Source organism: Plodia interpunctella, chromosome 25 (genome assembly GCF_027563975.2).
Source record: "Plodia interpunctella isolate USDA-ARS_2022_Savannah chromosome 25, ilPloInte3.2, whole genome shotgun sequence".
NCBI classification, from domain to species: domain Eukaryota; kingdom Metazoa; phylum Arthropoda; class Insecta; order Lepidoptera; family Pyralidae; genus Plodia; species Plodia interpunctella.
In genome coordinates this window covers 436,382-451,932 of record NC_071318.1, presented here as the reverse complement: position 1 = coordinate 451,932, position 15,551 = coordinate 436,382, and the positions used below count along the sequence as shown (strand labels likewise).

At 34.5% G+C, this 15,551-nt stretch overlaps 1 protein-coding gene, 1 long non-coding RNA gene and 1 other non-coding gene across 3 annotated transcripts; 2 read left to right on the top strand and 1 right to left on the bottom strand.

Annotated features, from left to right (window-relative positions):
* Window positions 1-475: 475 nt before the first annotated feature.
* Pgls (6-phosphogluconolactonase) lies at window positions 476-3,054 on the bottom strand. Its single transcript, XM_053764193.2, has 4 exons — window positions 2,842-3,054; window positions 2,351-2,551; window positions 1,770-2,050; window positions 476-1,130 (listed from the first exon to the last, which is right to left on the bottom strand). The coding sequence occupies exons 1-4, from the start codon at window positions 2,957-2,959 to the stop codon at window positions 1,029-1,031; spliced, it is 702 nt and encodes a 233-aa protein (XP_053620168.1). The 5' UTR covers window positions 2,960-3,054; the 3' UTR covers window positions 476-1,028.
* A 242-nt stretch (window positions 3,055-3,296) lies between these two features.
* Window positions 3,297-3,380, top strand: TRNAL-CAG (transfer RNA leucine (anticodon CAG)). Its single transcript has one exon. It is a non-coding gene; the product is annotated as a tRNA-Leu (tRNA).
* Window positions 3,381-4,152: 772 nt separating this feature from the next.
* On the top strand, window positions 4,153-7,898 carry LOC128680792 (uncharacterized). Its single transcript, XR_008405902.1, has 3 exons — window positions 4,153-4,577; window positions 6,818-6,926; window positions 7,225-7,898. It is a non-coding gene; the product is annotated as an uncharacterized LOC128680792 (long non-coding RNA).
* The last annotated feature ends 7,653 nt before the right edge of the window (window positions 7,899-15,551 follow it).

Below are 15,551 nucleotides of genomic sequence, written 5' to 3'. Positions count from 1 at the left end.
GTTTTATTACCTGAATAGCTTTTGTCCGCGTAATTTTCCCACGAAAGCAGTTATTTTCCGGGATCAAAATTGACATAGGTAATATTGACATGGAATTTGTAGGTACCCGGTTACTAAATCCTAGCATGGATTTAGTAACCGGGTGCCTGCAAATTCCATAAAGTAAATTAAGCACCGATTAAACTGGAATATTTGACGCGCAACATAACATGTCGTTCTTTCCTTGAGAAAAAGCGACACGTTGTCCCTAATGTACTCATGCCTTTATTCGTAACAAAGTGCAAGAATTAGAAACGGTTTTAAACACAAGGTTTTTTGTTATGGGCCTTCATAAATTCCTTGTATTTTACAACTTGTTTTTTTATCACAGCTGATAAACACTGCATTTGACAACCACACATACAAAGTATAGAGTTTAATATTAGCAACTTTACCTTGGATTTTTGATTGTGTTTGATTAAATAAAACCGAATCGTAACAATTTATAAAATTTATTAAAAAAATACAACTCCAGAAACAAAAACGTAATATTTTACAATTATGTGCAACAACTGCACTATATGGAATGATCATTACACGTTGGTCCCAAAAAAACTTAAAAGAAAAAAAAATTACAAAACTGGTCATTTTGTTTTGTCATGCAAAATCACAGCATATTCCTTAGCTTAAAAGTAGTAAAAAGAAAACAAATGACGGCGCTAAATTGTGTCCTCTTGGCTGGCAAAACTTGACCATTTCGTTTGGTATTGAAAATGAAAAAATATAGTTCGTAGTAAAACCGTTTCTGCTCTGACAGTTTGTAAAAAAATTGATGGCGGCGCTAGTGAGCACTGAGCGCTCTCTTAAATATATCTAGATTATGTACTGGATGATTTTTTTATGGTACACAAGCTAGCAAGAGTCACCAGATAATAAGTATCTAAATGTCATATAGAAGGTAGATGAATTTAAAAGGTGACCTAAATGAGGTTTTGTTATGGGAGATAAATATAATTTTCCCTTAAATACAATGACGTTGGAAGTTTATGTTATAAGTATTCCGCAGCGGCGTTGTCTACAATCCAGTAGAGCGAGCCCGATTCTGGCTTGACTCTTCCTGCGGGCAAGTCTTCTTTGTCCTTTAGTATGCGCTGAAATTAGAAAGAAAGAGATTGTGACGCCGCAAAGATCGTAAAAAAAAAATCTTAAAATTTTGTAGACTGTACTGTGATTTTACAAACTGCCTTGGGAATGCTATTGTTGACTACCAGTTGCCTGGGCCATGTGTCCCTTATTCACCTCGTACGACATCCATTGGAGGATACAAAGAAGTAGAACGTATTCTAGGGCCACATGCCACTCATGTTTCTCTCTCATCTGAACATTTTAGTTTCTTCTTCAGCCCTTAAATGTTGGGGCCTAAGGTCTAGTAAATGCAAATAAGATGTATGAATTACACTTTTCATTGATCAAATTGCAAGTGTTGCAAAAAATTATTATTTTACTGTTCATAATATCAGTCATGATATTACTATTTATAGTGATGCTATGGATAGAATATCGATGAATGCTGTCAATAGTAATATTTTTGATAGTCCATGATTTTTGTCAACTATTGATAGTAAAACTATCAATTTATGTGCAATCAATGTCTGAAAATAAACTAATATATATTTTTTTTCATATCGTAATTAATACTGGATTAACATTGTCATCAAGACACAAGAATAAATTATCAAACATGCCCATAGGCCTCAAAGATAATATGACAATTAACCGAATTAACATACCTTCACCATCTCAGCTTTCCCAGCACCACTGATGGCAAATAAACAGTTCCTCGCACTATTTATCACTGGATATGTCAATGTTATTCTTGCTGGAGGTGGCTTTGGTGAGTCTGTAATAGCAGCAACCTTCAGACTCCTTTCTTCCAGAAGTGGGTGGCCGGGGAACAGCGAGCATGTGTGTCCATCAGGACCCATGCCCAGTAGAAGTAGGTCGAATTTAAAATCATCACCACCGAAAGCTAATTTCAGCTTTTCTGTATAATCTTTTGCTGCTTCATCCGCTGAAATATATGTATATATGGTGAGTGTGGTGGTCTTGCAGTGGTTAGGCCTGCAGCAGTTCAAGGGAGTTTTGAAAATGTTTTTTTTCACTAATTTTGAACAAAATGTTGGTAAGCGAACTATAAGAATTGTTAAAAATATTTTTAAAACCTTTTTAAATTACAATAAAAAACAAAAAAAAAAAATGTTAATAAGGATTTCACACCAATACTTAATGAGATTAGCACATCAGATGCTCATTTTATATTAAAGCTTATTGGGGTAATTATTGCAACATTAAGAAAAAAGTATTTAAGCACCTGACACTCCTTGTTTTATGACAACAAACTGGCTCTCGGTCAATTCTGTTTTGGGTATGAGTTGACACTTATACACGCCAAAAGTTGAATCTTCACTATCTTCCGGCACCAGTCGCTCATCACAGAATGCTAGGATCCATTTGGACCATTCTGTGTCTATTCTTGGCAGACTTTCACATAGGTATTTGACTACTGAGCCTCCTGAAATGATTATTATATTAATTGCATGGTTACAAAAAATTGCTGTTGTATTGTTCTAAGAGAGCAAGAACAATAATGATATTACACAGACATTACGAAAATACAATACTTCCTGTACTAAATAATACTATACCTAGATACTTTTCTAGCTAGTAAACAGAAAATTTATTATTATATGCGTCATAGTAAGCGATGTGAGATATGATATCACATATACAAATCCAAATTATAAATCGATGATTCGAGGTCAAACTAGATAAATACCTGCGAGGTAAATAGTGTGGACTTACCCGAAAGGCCAACAAAAAACTTTCCTCTATTGCGAATAGCATCACTGGATATCTTCTCTATGTAGGATGCTAATCTATTTATTATTTCCTGTTCGTTGCTTACTTTTATCGTCGTCATTTCGTTGTAAATTTTCTAAAAAGATTTCGTCCAAGTCACCGGTTATCACGAAGTTCGAAGGTTAGGTAGGTTCGGTAGGTAGTTATATTTTTTGACAGACTTGACATTGCAATGTCAAAGAAATGTTCCTTTCGCGTTCCATTATACAGGATTTCGTAATTAAAATTACATTTTCAGGAAATTAACTATTTCGGTTTGTTTTTCGGGTTTTTGTTATTATGATAGTAAAATTATGTAATTTTGAAAGCTCTATGAAAATGTAATTGGATTATTTCGTTAATTAAAGATTTTTATGTAGTTATATCTAGTATACAGAAATTTCGAAACGATTATTCAAGTCAGGATGGCCGAGCGGTCTAAGGCGCTGCGTTCAGGTCGCAGTCCACTTCTGTGGGCGTGGGTTCGAATCCCACTTCTGACATTGTCATATATTTTGGAGTTTTGTTTATTTTCTGAATAAAATTGTATGTATGGTAGGTATCTATTTTTATCAGAAATATCGGAGAATCACTATTTTTACACTGAATTATTAATAAGTAAAGTTCACTGCTCGATAACAGAGAGCCGCGATTGTTTGAAAAGTCAACATATCATTGATTGCTATCCGACATAAGATGGCGCTATAAATATTACTAAACCTTTTCATAGATGGCGGTAGTGACAAAACTTTTTGAAAGTGAGAGTTTTGTGAATATTTATGGATTTAATTTAAAAAAACAACGATCGCTAGGTTGTTGACCGTATTTCTGTTGATGTAATATAAGTTATCGCACAGCAGACGATGAAATCACAGTGGGTAATATTTACGATTAGCTTTTGCTCGCGATATTGTATGCGCGTAAAAATTTTGTTTTTTATACGGAATTTCGAAATAGTACAATGATGCGAGTGTTTGCTACCCTACCATACACTAGGTACCTACCAGATGAATCTACATAATAGGTAGATATAGATATTATGACATTTAACCAGTAATTAATTCTTACTTTCAATTTAAACTTTCTACGCCGCTTACCATCTACTCTTAACACTATTCAAATGCAACGTTCAATTTATGAATCTGAAATGAATCGCATTTAATCACAGATTTGCGATGCATATCAGTTTAGGTCATAGGTAATAGTTTTTTCGGCAAACAATGTAGATACGTGACGAGGAAAAGTATTTTTCCGGCGAGTGAAGAATTTATTCGTAGAAATAACCGAGAAAGAGTGAACGTTCGGAATTGGTAATTCGGAATTCGATTTGGATTTCACGTCCGTCGACAGACAATGTAGAAATTGTATGAAATTTCGACGTACGTCAATGGATGATAGTGAAACCTGGAAAACAACGGAGCTACACTGAGCCACGGGGCGTGGCTCTTACTCGCACAAGACACAACCAAATTCGTGAAAATGACACGGCATTCATCCCACGTAATCCAAATGAATTCTCACATGATTGTGAGAATATAAATACGTGACATTCACCCACTACGCATGCGCATGTGGTTGACATTGTAGTGAGGTCGGAAATTCACTCGAATGGTAGGGCGGTAAAACGGAAGGTACTTTTATGTGCACTGTACACATGCGCGGAAAAATATTTATGTCATCGAGGATATATATCTACGCAGGTATTTCTAATTCGATGATTTATGTAAATTGGTTGGTATAATAGATCTATCTATGTGTATTGCCACTATACACCAAAATTTATTTTTAAGTGCAGTTTCCACGTCTCTTGATAATAATATTGACGTCGTTCTATTGATAATATATTTTGATAACTGTAACACGAGCATTACTTGTACAAACTAACTAGTAATGTAACGTGACATGTATAAAAATCCCGTCGAGCCTTATCAACAGCGGTTGCACTTGACCTCAATGCACTGCTTTCTGAGCGACTGTCTCGCTCATATGTGTTCATGAGATCATATATGTACTTAGTATATACTAGCGACCTGCCTCGGCTTTGCATGCCATTTAGTAGGTGTGGTTCCGTTCTAGAATAGGTCACTCCTTATCCTTCCATGGATGTCGTATGAGGCGACTGTGAGACACACAGCCTATGGCTCGATTCTCATGCAATCGTAGACCATTTCAGACCATTTTTCTCCATTTTTTAGAAGGTTTAACACGGTTTATTGACATACAAAATATCACAATTGAAAGAGTTTAATTCAATGCATCAGTCAAATTTTTCCCATTGTAAATTTGGTTAAAACCTTCGAAAAAAAAATGAGAAAATTGATGATATGAACTTAGATTGCGTGAGAATCGGCATATCTGTGGGTGATAACCAACAATATAACCATAATTATCCCCAAGGAGAGTTGACATCGGCAGGGCTGGTTGTATAATCACAGCTGAATGTACGAAAGGGGTTTGAAGATTTTACTATGGAGCGAGGCATACCTACTGCCGCCATTTTGATTTTTTTTCAAAATCGCGGCCAGCCATGAAACTTTTATAAATCGATAGCTGACATTAATGCCAACAAAAAATATTAATTCAATGACCTTCATAAAGTGTCAGGTTTCCGAGAAAATAACCGTCAAAGTTGATCACGTGATTTTTTTTTAATAGCGACTATAATCCCATCTATTTGGTATAACAATGTGTAAACATACACAAAATATTCTAATAGGTATAGATAATATTAATAATAAAACATAGATAACTATGCCTTATGATATTTCTACATGTTGCGGCTACTACGTACTTAATAAGAATATTTCATACTACGACAAAAAAGTCAATGGTGACGTACTGTTCATTAGGTGTTGTTTTAGGTGTTATATATAACAAGAAAAAAGATTATATATTGTATTATTCTAATGTGCAAGCGAGACGGAAGGGGGGGGGGGCACCTTTATACCCCCGACCGCTGCACTCAGTTTGCTACCTCTGTTCTTTCTATGCGGGAGTAAACGCCTCTCTGTGCGAGTTATTCGTTATTTAGTATTTGTATTGATGTTATGTATGTGATTTTTGTATTTGTAGTCTCAAAAGTGTTTAAATTGTGTATACTAAAAGCATGATGCCTTAAAATGTTTATCGGGCAATAAAAATACTGTTCCTAAACTGTGCCAATGTAAAAAGAAATCCAGGTTTATATAACTATTTTCGAAAAGAGAAATTGTAGTAGGTAACCATAAAACTATGCCACAATATAAATGTAAAGAGAATTTTTAATTTTATGATTATTCCTATCTTATGTTATGTAGTAAATGGTTTTACAGAGGTACCTATTACTTTTTTTTATCCTAAAATGTCATATTAAATCAAATGACGATACTGCACTCACACATAGATGGTCACAAAATATGTTATTAAGTTGAAAAATATATCCAGATACAATGCAACATAAATATTTGTTCTAAAAGTTATTTTTTTTAATATCTTGATTCATCAGAACACATACCCTTGCTTATAATTATGGATGTCACGTGATCAACTTTGACGGTTATTATCTCAGAAACCTGACACTTTACGAGGGTCATTGTTTTAATATTTATTGTTGGTATTAATGTCAGCTATCGATTTATATACGTTTCATGGCTGGCCGCGATTTCGAAAAAAAATCAAAATGGCGGCAGTAGGTATGCCACAAATCTTCAAACCCTTTTTAAGGTAATTTTTTTACGTTTACGTTGATCCCGGTCCTAACGAAACACGCACAGATGAAAATGAGAGATTGAAATTAATTTCATATTTTCCTATTTTGTTTCCATGCTGTAAGCGAAAGAAAAACAGATCGTGTTAGGTGCTTTATACTTGGGAATAGATTGTTAAGTAAAAGGGTGGAAATCGTCCACTTCCCTGTCTCATGTAAACTAATTCCTTACCTGATCTATTGCTTTCCTTTTAGCCTGCCGAACGCACTTCATTCCTCTCTTTTCCGGCCTTCATCTGCATCTATTACAGAGAAGTGGAGGACGCTGACACGCTGTACCGTTCCCACATAAAATGAGATAAGGGTAGGCAGATGATCATCTTAAGTCGATTAAATAATAACGAATGGTGCGTTTAATAATCTTTACAATTATCACTTAGGTGTAAATAAACTCACAAGACTAGACCAATTGCAGTGTATGTCTGTCACTTGGAACCTGTTTAGAGGCAGGCAAGGCTGGGCACATGTGCTCTTATCGCCGATATCAATGTATGTTGCAATGCGTAGGTACTGACCGCAGAACCACTGACGATTTCGCACCGAAAGTAAATCTTGATGACGTGATTACAATATTTTATTTATATATTAAATATTGATTGCAGATTTTTGCGGTTCTGGGTGTATTGCCGTCCTTGAGTGTGTTTTTAATACTTATGACGTAGACACAGTTTCACATTTGCCATAACGGTCCATTCGTCTTCAAGAAAATGTATGGAGTAGTGGCAAATCTTCAATCCGTGTGGAAGTTACAAAGAAGTTAGTGGCAAATTGCTTGTGGCAAACTAAAAACACTAGTTTTTGACCTTAAAGCGATATAACTAATCGATTTTAATACGTTTACTATTTGTCATAATGGTGAACAGGAAGACTTATTTATATCACATTACATCCGTTTACAAAATTAACGGCGTGTTCGGCTCTTTAATTTGAATATTATGGTCTCAGCTCGTATAAAATTTGATATAAAATTATGTAAGCGACTTATTTCTTGGAAAAAAGTTCATATTCGTTTAGAACAGTAAATGCCGGCTCCACACTGTCGCGGACCAGTTCGCTATACTTGTAGAATTCGGTTTTTCATTACATATACATTGCTGGTTTTTCATTGCGGTAAATCAAAACACTCAAACTTTTCGTATTTATAATATTAACATGGATGATGCCTTGTTTAACAATTCGAAATAAATCGCTATCCGCGATGAGGCTGCCTTTTGCAGTATGTATTTATACTGTGTGACTCATTTGTGCAATAAAATATTGTTGTATGTATGCCAATGCTGAAGATCAATAGTTTTTTTTTGCCAACGCTACCCTTCTCGAATGTGTGTCGGCGCAAGATCCTGAACGCTATTGCTATATAACCATATATTCGTTCTCATTAATATTTCTGGTTGCATACTGATTTAATCATATGAGAAGTTAAATAGGTTATGATGGCGTGCCCGATGCCCATAATTAATTAATATAAGAGTAAGTTACTATTTTTATTTTTCTATATGATTTTCTAAAGTTACAGATAAATCTATTTTTATAAATTTATAGATGTTGCCCGGGGCTTCGCTCCCGTGGGAATTTTGAAATAAAATATAGGTAAGCAATCTTGGATAACGTGCCTTTGTAATGGTGAAAGAATTTTTGAAATCGGCTCGGTAATTTCGGAGATTACCCGCCTCAAACATACAAACTCACAGACTCACATAATTATCTCTTTATAATAATAGTGTATATTTATTTATGTTCACAACATAACATGCAGTGTATAAAACTCACAAATAGGGAACGAAGTACAAGTAAGTATCTACTTATTTGTACAGAAATTACTTTTTTCATTATCTTTCTAGCGGTGGCCTATTTTAGCAGACCTTGATATTAAGCTGGGTTTAACACAAATTTGGCACTTAACCTACATTACAAACAGCGATGGAATCAATCCAACAAATATATGTTATTGTATACATATGTACTATGTAAACACTCAAAATCACACCGCTCTGATGACAGTTCAAATGTGTTTCTTGAATAATTAAATATTTAATTAAGTATGCTAATTAGAGTTATAATATGATTCTATTCTATATAGAGTATACAAGATAGGGTTTCGCCAAATATTTTTCCAATTTTTTCTCAAAACGTAGGTGGGTATGTCTCTCTCGAACCAAACTTAAGGATAGGATTTTTGGAAAAATGCGGGACATAAAGTCCATCGTATACAGCGCAAAGACAATTAAAGATAAGAAGGATCTCTCTAAAATTGTGAGCGTTATCCCAGTTTCTTCGGCGGTCGTTGAACGTCTAAGCCCAGTGATCCGTTTCCTACTTTTTCTTCTTTATTTCGTACGATCGTCACACGACACAGGATTCAGAAACACTTACTTTCTCTCATCTGAGTTTGTAGCTTTTTGATATATAAGTACTACTTAATTTAAAATTTGACGCGTAAAATGTACCTCTGGAGGTCGTGAATATCTGATTTAATGCTTTGTAAAAACCTACTTTCTGTAAATATTAGTTTGATAAATCAATTATGATCTACGGCCAACACAGTTTCAATTTGGTCTATACAATAAGCAAATAATAACGACTTACGAATATGATTGATCGATTGGATAAATTATTTGGCGTATTAAACCCGATAGGTGAATAACTAACAAACGGTGATATATAATGATATGTTCTGACCAAAATTAATGATGCAATCGATGATTATATTTGTAACTCAATCGCGACGTGGGAATAAATATGTTATTAATGATTTCAGCTAAAGGGCCTAATATTTAACCCTTATTATTACGGTTAAGATTGTCGGGTAAAAAGTGATTTTGTGATAAGTCCAGTTGCGCGCATTTACGTTTGAATACCTAGTTTTAACTTATGATACTTCTGTCAAAGATGCAGTAAAGAGATATGCAAGCCTTCATGGAAGCTATTTCTAGTTTGTTGTGTGTTATTGCCTTCTTCGGGTCTTGTTGAAGACAATTTTTCAATTCCGTTACCCAGACTAATGGTAATAATGAGTGACTGCAGATTTTTCCATATCAGTACCTTTACAGAGCAATGTGTAATACCTACGTGTTTTCTCTTCTCATATAATTTTTAAAATAAACTCACTTTCGTACATTGAAGTAGGTATATATACACATATACATTACTAAATTTCGCATTTATATTGTTAGTAACTATAAGCGTGAAAAGTTACGCTTTCACGACTAAACCACTAGGCTGGTTTGGAGGAAATTTAGCAGCTAGTTGAATCTCAATATTTTCAACTGGAACAGGTATACCTAGGTATATGAGTTGGTATATTTAACAAATAATTATTATAATAACCCTGTAAAACAGCGTTAGTATGATCATCCTACTCACGTGACATGTAAACTGTTAACAAAAGGAAGGTCGTTGTGGGCGGTTCCCTTCAGGTCTTTTGGCAGCTTACACGAGCTTTTGTCGCTCTATTTAATTCAATTGGAACTAAATTTAAACTTTGTAAACATAACCAGTCCACAAGTAACATATTTTTGGGTTAGTGTCACCTGTTCCGATGTTTTACTGTAATCAAATTAAGTTAAATTTCACATACAAGCGCTTGCATATAATTTCTGTTTCCATGTTTTTCCTAGTTCCACGTTTTTTAAAAGCTTGTAGCAAAAATGTCAATTATTAAAAAAATCAGCTTAAAAATACGTGGGTAGAATGAAGAATGATTGGCCACTTCACACCATGCCTAATTTGATTTTTGCAACTTTTCTTTTTAACCGCTTTGTACGCGGCCAGGAGATTATTGGGTACTATTTTAGGGCGGGAACCATACACCACAAGTCGACCGTATTATAATCACCATTTTTACCAATACATACAGGTTATAAAAGGTCAACAATACAGTTGAATGTAGTTACAACACAGACTTCACTCAAGGTGGGACACATTGCTCGTATGACACTTGTGCTGGCCACACCTTGAGATTTATAACGTATTTTTATTATATATTAAGGGACATAAAATTTGCATTTAAATAAACATTAATTTATTTGAAAAAAAAAAAGTTTTCTACTTTCGAAAGTAAGTTAACGCACATAAAAGAATATTTCATTTATTCAAGGGAGCAAAAAATAAATAACACCTTTTGTTGTTTTCTTTTGGATACTTTACATAATGTTTTTCAAATTCAAAACACATTTTATACAACTTAGGATGATATACATATCACTTATTAACGACAAATAATTACTTTAAAAGTCTACCGCGGGCTACCAAAGCGCAGGTGAAGAAAAAGCGGAGCAACAAACTTCACCGCAGCCTTTTCTTCAAAGACATATGTGGACATAATGTCTTAAATATAATAAGCGATCGGGCTCTAATTATTTGGTGTAAACCTTCATTAATAAATACAAAGAACAGTGAAAACTGCATTGAAATTCGTTGCGCGGTTTAAAATATGAAAGTTAAAAGACACGTGCGGCGAGTGATTGTTTTATACTAAGCAGTGATTGCTATATTTTGTAAAAACACTATATTAACGAGTGGCAGTCTTAATTTAACTATTACAACTACTATATATAACAATAGCAAGTAGTTAGTCCTGTGCGTGGCCACGCCTGCGCCCACGTGCGTTGACACATGCGTTGCTCAACGTGGAAAGTCGTAGGGCGGAGCGAGTGAAATATCGACATAATATGTTTTGTATGCCTTTCTTTTGGAGCTGTCTCTCTCATCTCCCCATGTCTCCGACTGCGTTCGGCGCTGTGGCGTCGCGAAGCCAGGGTGAGCGTAAAAATAAACCTTAATATTTTGAACATAGGACCTTCGGCTCTGAGACGTTATGACAATTGGACCACCATTTTAATCATACTAAATCCCTTGTTGCGGTTTGCTAGCAAAATTTAAATATCTTTGAGTCAGACCAACAAACTTATTTCTTTAATTAGATGAAACAACGAATATATTTTTGTTTCTTCGAACTTAAGAACTTAAATTTGCTTATTAAAAATATAATTTTTTCCATGTACTTAAAAAATATTTTTTGAAATCAGGTCTGTTGTTCAAAAAACAAGATTGTTGAGTTCCAAGAAACTTGGATTTTACTTATTTCAAATCGGACGCAACTGAAGTTGAGAATCACAGTTTACTTAAATTGAAAATTGAAATAATGAACCAATCTGTATCGATATAATAAATCAAACAGTGGCCGCCACTACAGGGTGCGGTCGACACATGGCGGCATGTGCACGCGCTACGGTCAGTCGATCAGTTTATCTACTCGTATGACGAAATCTGCAAACTTTTTACTACAACCGTGGAAAAATAAATAAGTAAAAACACTTAATTGAACCAAAGGTAAGACACAATTTTGAACAAGAAAACTCTCTTCTTTGCGTGTCTATGGCAAATCTACAAATTGGATACTACATAAAAGATTTTAAAAAAATCACTATTGCCACACTAAGTATTACAATACTTTAACATATAGTAATATAGAATAAGAATATTTTAGTTTTAGAGATACATTTTGTAATAGCAAGGTCTCAGCTTCTGTTATCCCCAACCATAATTTGTTGGAGACATTGATTTGCAGACAATCCTGTCCAATGACAATCCTGTGCGCGGGAGTTAACGAGGGCAAAAAAAAAAAAAACTAAAGCCTTATTGACTAATATGCCTTATAAAAATAGAAATTTTACAATTGCAGTTTTAAAATCTAAATTAAAACATTAGTTTATTCCAGTATTTTTAAGTAGGTGTTAAGTTGTGTGTGTGTATGTGTATGATCGGTGTTTGTGTATAGGTAAGGTATAGCAATGTTTTACCATATTATTAGAGTTCTTGTTCTTGTCAGAACTGAGTCACTTCAATGGCCTTACCGGAAGCTGCCATCGAGTTAGCCCGAGTACAGGTTTTTGGACACTCGGGACAGACGAGGAGATGGCCATCGATTGCGGGGAGAAGCCACAATCGCAAACACAATAAAAATCACCTCAAACCGTTGCTACGTTCAGATGTGAAAGACGGACAAACAAACACACTTTCACGATTATAATGTTAAGAATGGATGTATTATTTTGTAGGCGGTACTGACCATAATGTCTCAATGGCTACCAGCTGAACTGATTATCATAATGTGTGCTCGCCACTGCCCGACACTGCCTAACCTAAATTCGTAGTGGTACATGCATAGAAATATACGAGTACTAGATGTTGCCCGCGGCTTCGCTCCCTTGGGAATTTCGAGATAAAATATAGTCTGTAGCAATCTTGGATAATGTATCTTTCTAATGGTGAAATAATTTTTGAAATATGTACGATAGTTTCGGAGATTACCCGCCTCAAATATACAAACTCACAAACGCTTACCTCTTTTAATAGTATAAATTATGTAGATCTATTACATAGTATTTAGGCGAAAAAGTAGGAAAGCGGACCTGGGCTCCGACGCTCAACGGCTGAAGCAACCGGGGGAAGCTCCGATGAGAGAGAGAGAGAGTTGTATTTAAAAGGAAACGGTGGTGGTCCAGTGGTTCGATAGGTCCCAGGTTCGTAGCTCCAGGCTCTCTTGAAATTGCAAAATAAACGACATTAAATGGTCAAAGTTAAGTCTGATCATACGTTTGGCTTGTCGGTGAAGTCAAACTGTTCTTCAACAATATGGCGGTTTGGAAATGGGTTTCGTTAAAAAGACTTTCCCTGAACAGTCCGTATCCCCATCTTTTCATCGCGTCGACTTATAAGTTAGATTTTTTCGCACATACTAATGATTGTAGTTTTGATGTAAATTTCGGCATGTTATCTCTTCATGTACCAGAGAAGTAATTTTTACTTGATAGTCTAATCAAAATTTAAAAGCGTTGCTTTTTCCCTTTGACGTATGGAACCGTAAAAACTACAGTTAGAAAAAAAACATTAACGTTCCACCCTCTATAATCCAATTTAGCTCTTCCTGGTCGCATGCAGCCGCATGTGTTATGCAATTTGTGCAATCCTGTTAGCAGGTAAACAATGATTTCTGTTATATGTATATTTATTTGTTATTTACCTTGCTTCTAAAATTGTATTACAAAACTATTAGTTGCATTTTTAAAAGTTTTATTCTGGTATTGTTAGGCCTTATACATACCATAAATTCCAATTTTAAATTTTAATGGTGACTAGAAAGTTTTTGATGTTTAATATAAAATAATGATGGCATTCTAAAGATATAGATATTATTAAACTGGCCAGAAACAAAAAAAAATGTCAGGTAGCTGTTAAAATGTTAAAATGTTTAAAAACTATTTTTTATTTCGAAATATTTTGTCAATCGACAAAGGTCGACATTGATGTTCGAAAATTGAATATTTTACGTTGCGCCTGTAATCAATCACTGGCTGGTAAGATATTTTGCGACCATTCTTATCTATATGCAAAATAACAGCAAGCTTAGGTGGTAGTATGAAATTTATCTATAATGTAGGGTTACCAGATAATTATCCTAACTTGTCAGGAGGAGTTTTGGCCCTTGGCTAGAGAAACAAGGAAACTTTCAGGACTTACTTTGATAAAGGTCTCGGGATCGGCTTAGGCGGATGTTTTTTTTCGTTATCACATACACGAATAATAAATAAATAGACAACACTCAACGGCCCACACTAACACAAAGCTTGTATTGTGAGAAATTAAATTCTGTTTTCTTAAACTTCTACATATAATATATTTAGTGTTTTTTCTCATTTGTACTAATCAGTGTTTGGAAGACTGATAGAAATAATTAAAGACCTTTTTTTTCTTCAACACAATCTAGATCTATAAATGTGGTTTGTTGCAAGTAGGAGATTTTGTAAGGAAGACTTATTTTCGGCTCTGGTTACCCTACACACATATTCACATACGGCGACAACGCACCAAAACCGTGTCAAGGTCTTCAACTGATTTTTAAAATAAGAATTATATTTCAATTGGCTGTTATTTGCAAACAAGATACAACCTTATCAAACTTAAACTTTATCAAAATTGGTCAACCTTAGTATGGCATTCGAGATAGATTTACTTAGATATGGTGGTATGTGGTTTTTCACGCGCGGAAAATAAATCAATGCACATAAGCTTTATAATTATTACTGGCACTATTCGTCGGCACACTATTCGTTTTGACAGGGTGAACTGGTCGGCGGGAAAATATGTTTTTATTTTTATTATTTAATGGTTTGCTTATCTGTTCGATAACTTGCAAAGGAAGTCGGCACATTGTGGTTTTATTTTTACGATCGAATCAATAATATTTAATGACATTAATTGAACATTTAGGTGTTTTTTTATTATACCGTTTTATAATACAGGGAGTGAGGTCGCCATAATTTCGACCATATAAGGACTATGTATGAAATTTGACCTTTATGTACCAAATGTTACATTAATGTTGTTGTTTACAATCTCGTTGTAATAATAAATATAAAAAGACATTACTCATTCTTGCCGGATATCGTAATTTTTTATAACTATAAAATAATATAGTCTGAGGCATAATTTTAATTTTATAATGTGTGACCTTGATATCTGTCATTCAAAACTATACTAGGCAATAAAATTTTACGAATAATTAACCAATATATACATTAATTGGTGCGTCCACCTTAGATCACGTCTCTTTAATTAAACATCATCTTAATTTTGAAAATTATTAAATTTTGAAAGTCTTGTAACAACAGTAAATAAATGAACAAGTTTTTCACAAAATATCATTTTTGCCACAAGCTTTCATTTGTCCTCAGGGAAATCATGTTTCATTAAACGCGTGACAAAAAAATCAATCTGGAAAATAACCTAGTATGACACATAGGATACTTTTTATCCCGAAACTTTGTTTGTTTTCAGGTTTTAAAGATGAGAGACAGTTTACATGGTGCCATGGAAAAAGATCCTAGGCCACAAAAAATAGTAGGCAACGCGCGTGTGAAACCCCTAG

Coding starts and splice junctions, on each gene's coding strand:
- Pgls (XM_053764193.2), bottom strand. CDS start 2,959: ATGACGACGATAAAAGTAAGCAACGAACAGGAAATAATAAATAGATTA. Junction 2,051..2,350: donor CATAAAACAAGGAGTGTCAG/GTGCTTAAATAC, acceptor CATATATTTCAG/CGGATGAAGCAGCAAAAGAT. Junction 1,131..1,769: donor GGAAAGCTGAGATGGTGAAG/GTATGTTAATTC, acceptor TTCTAATTTCAG/CGCATACTAAAGGACAAAGA.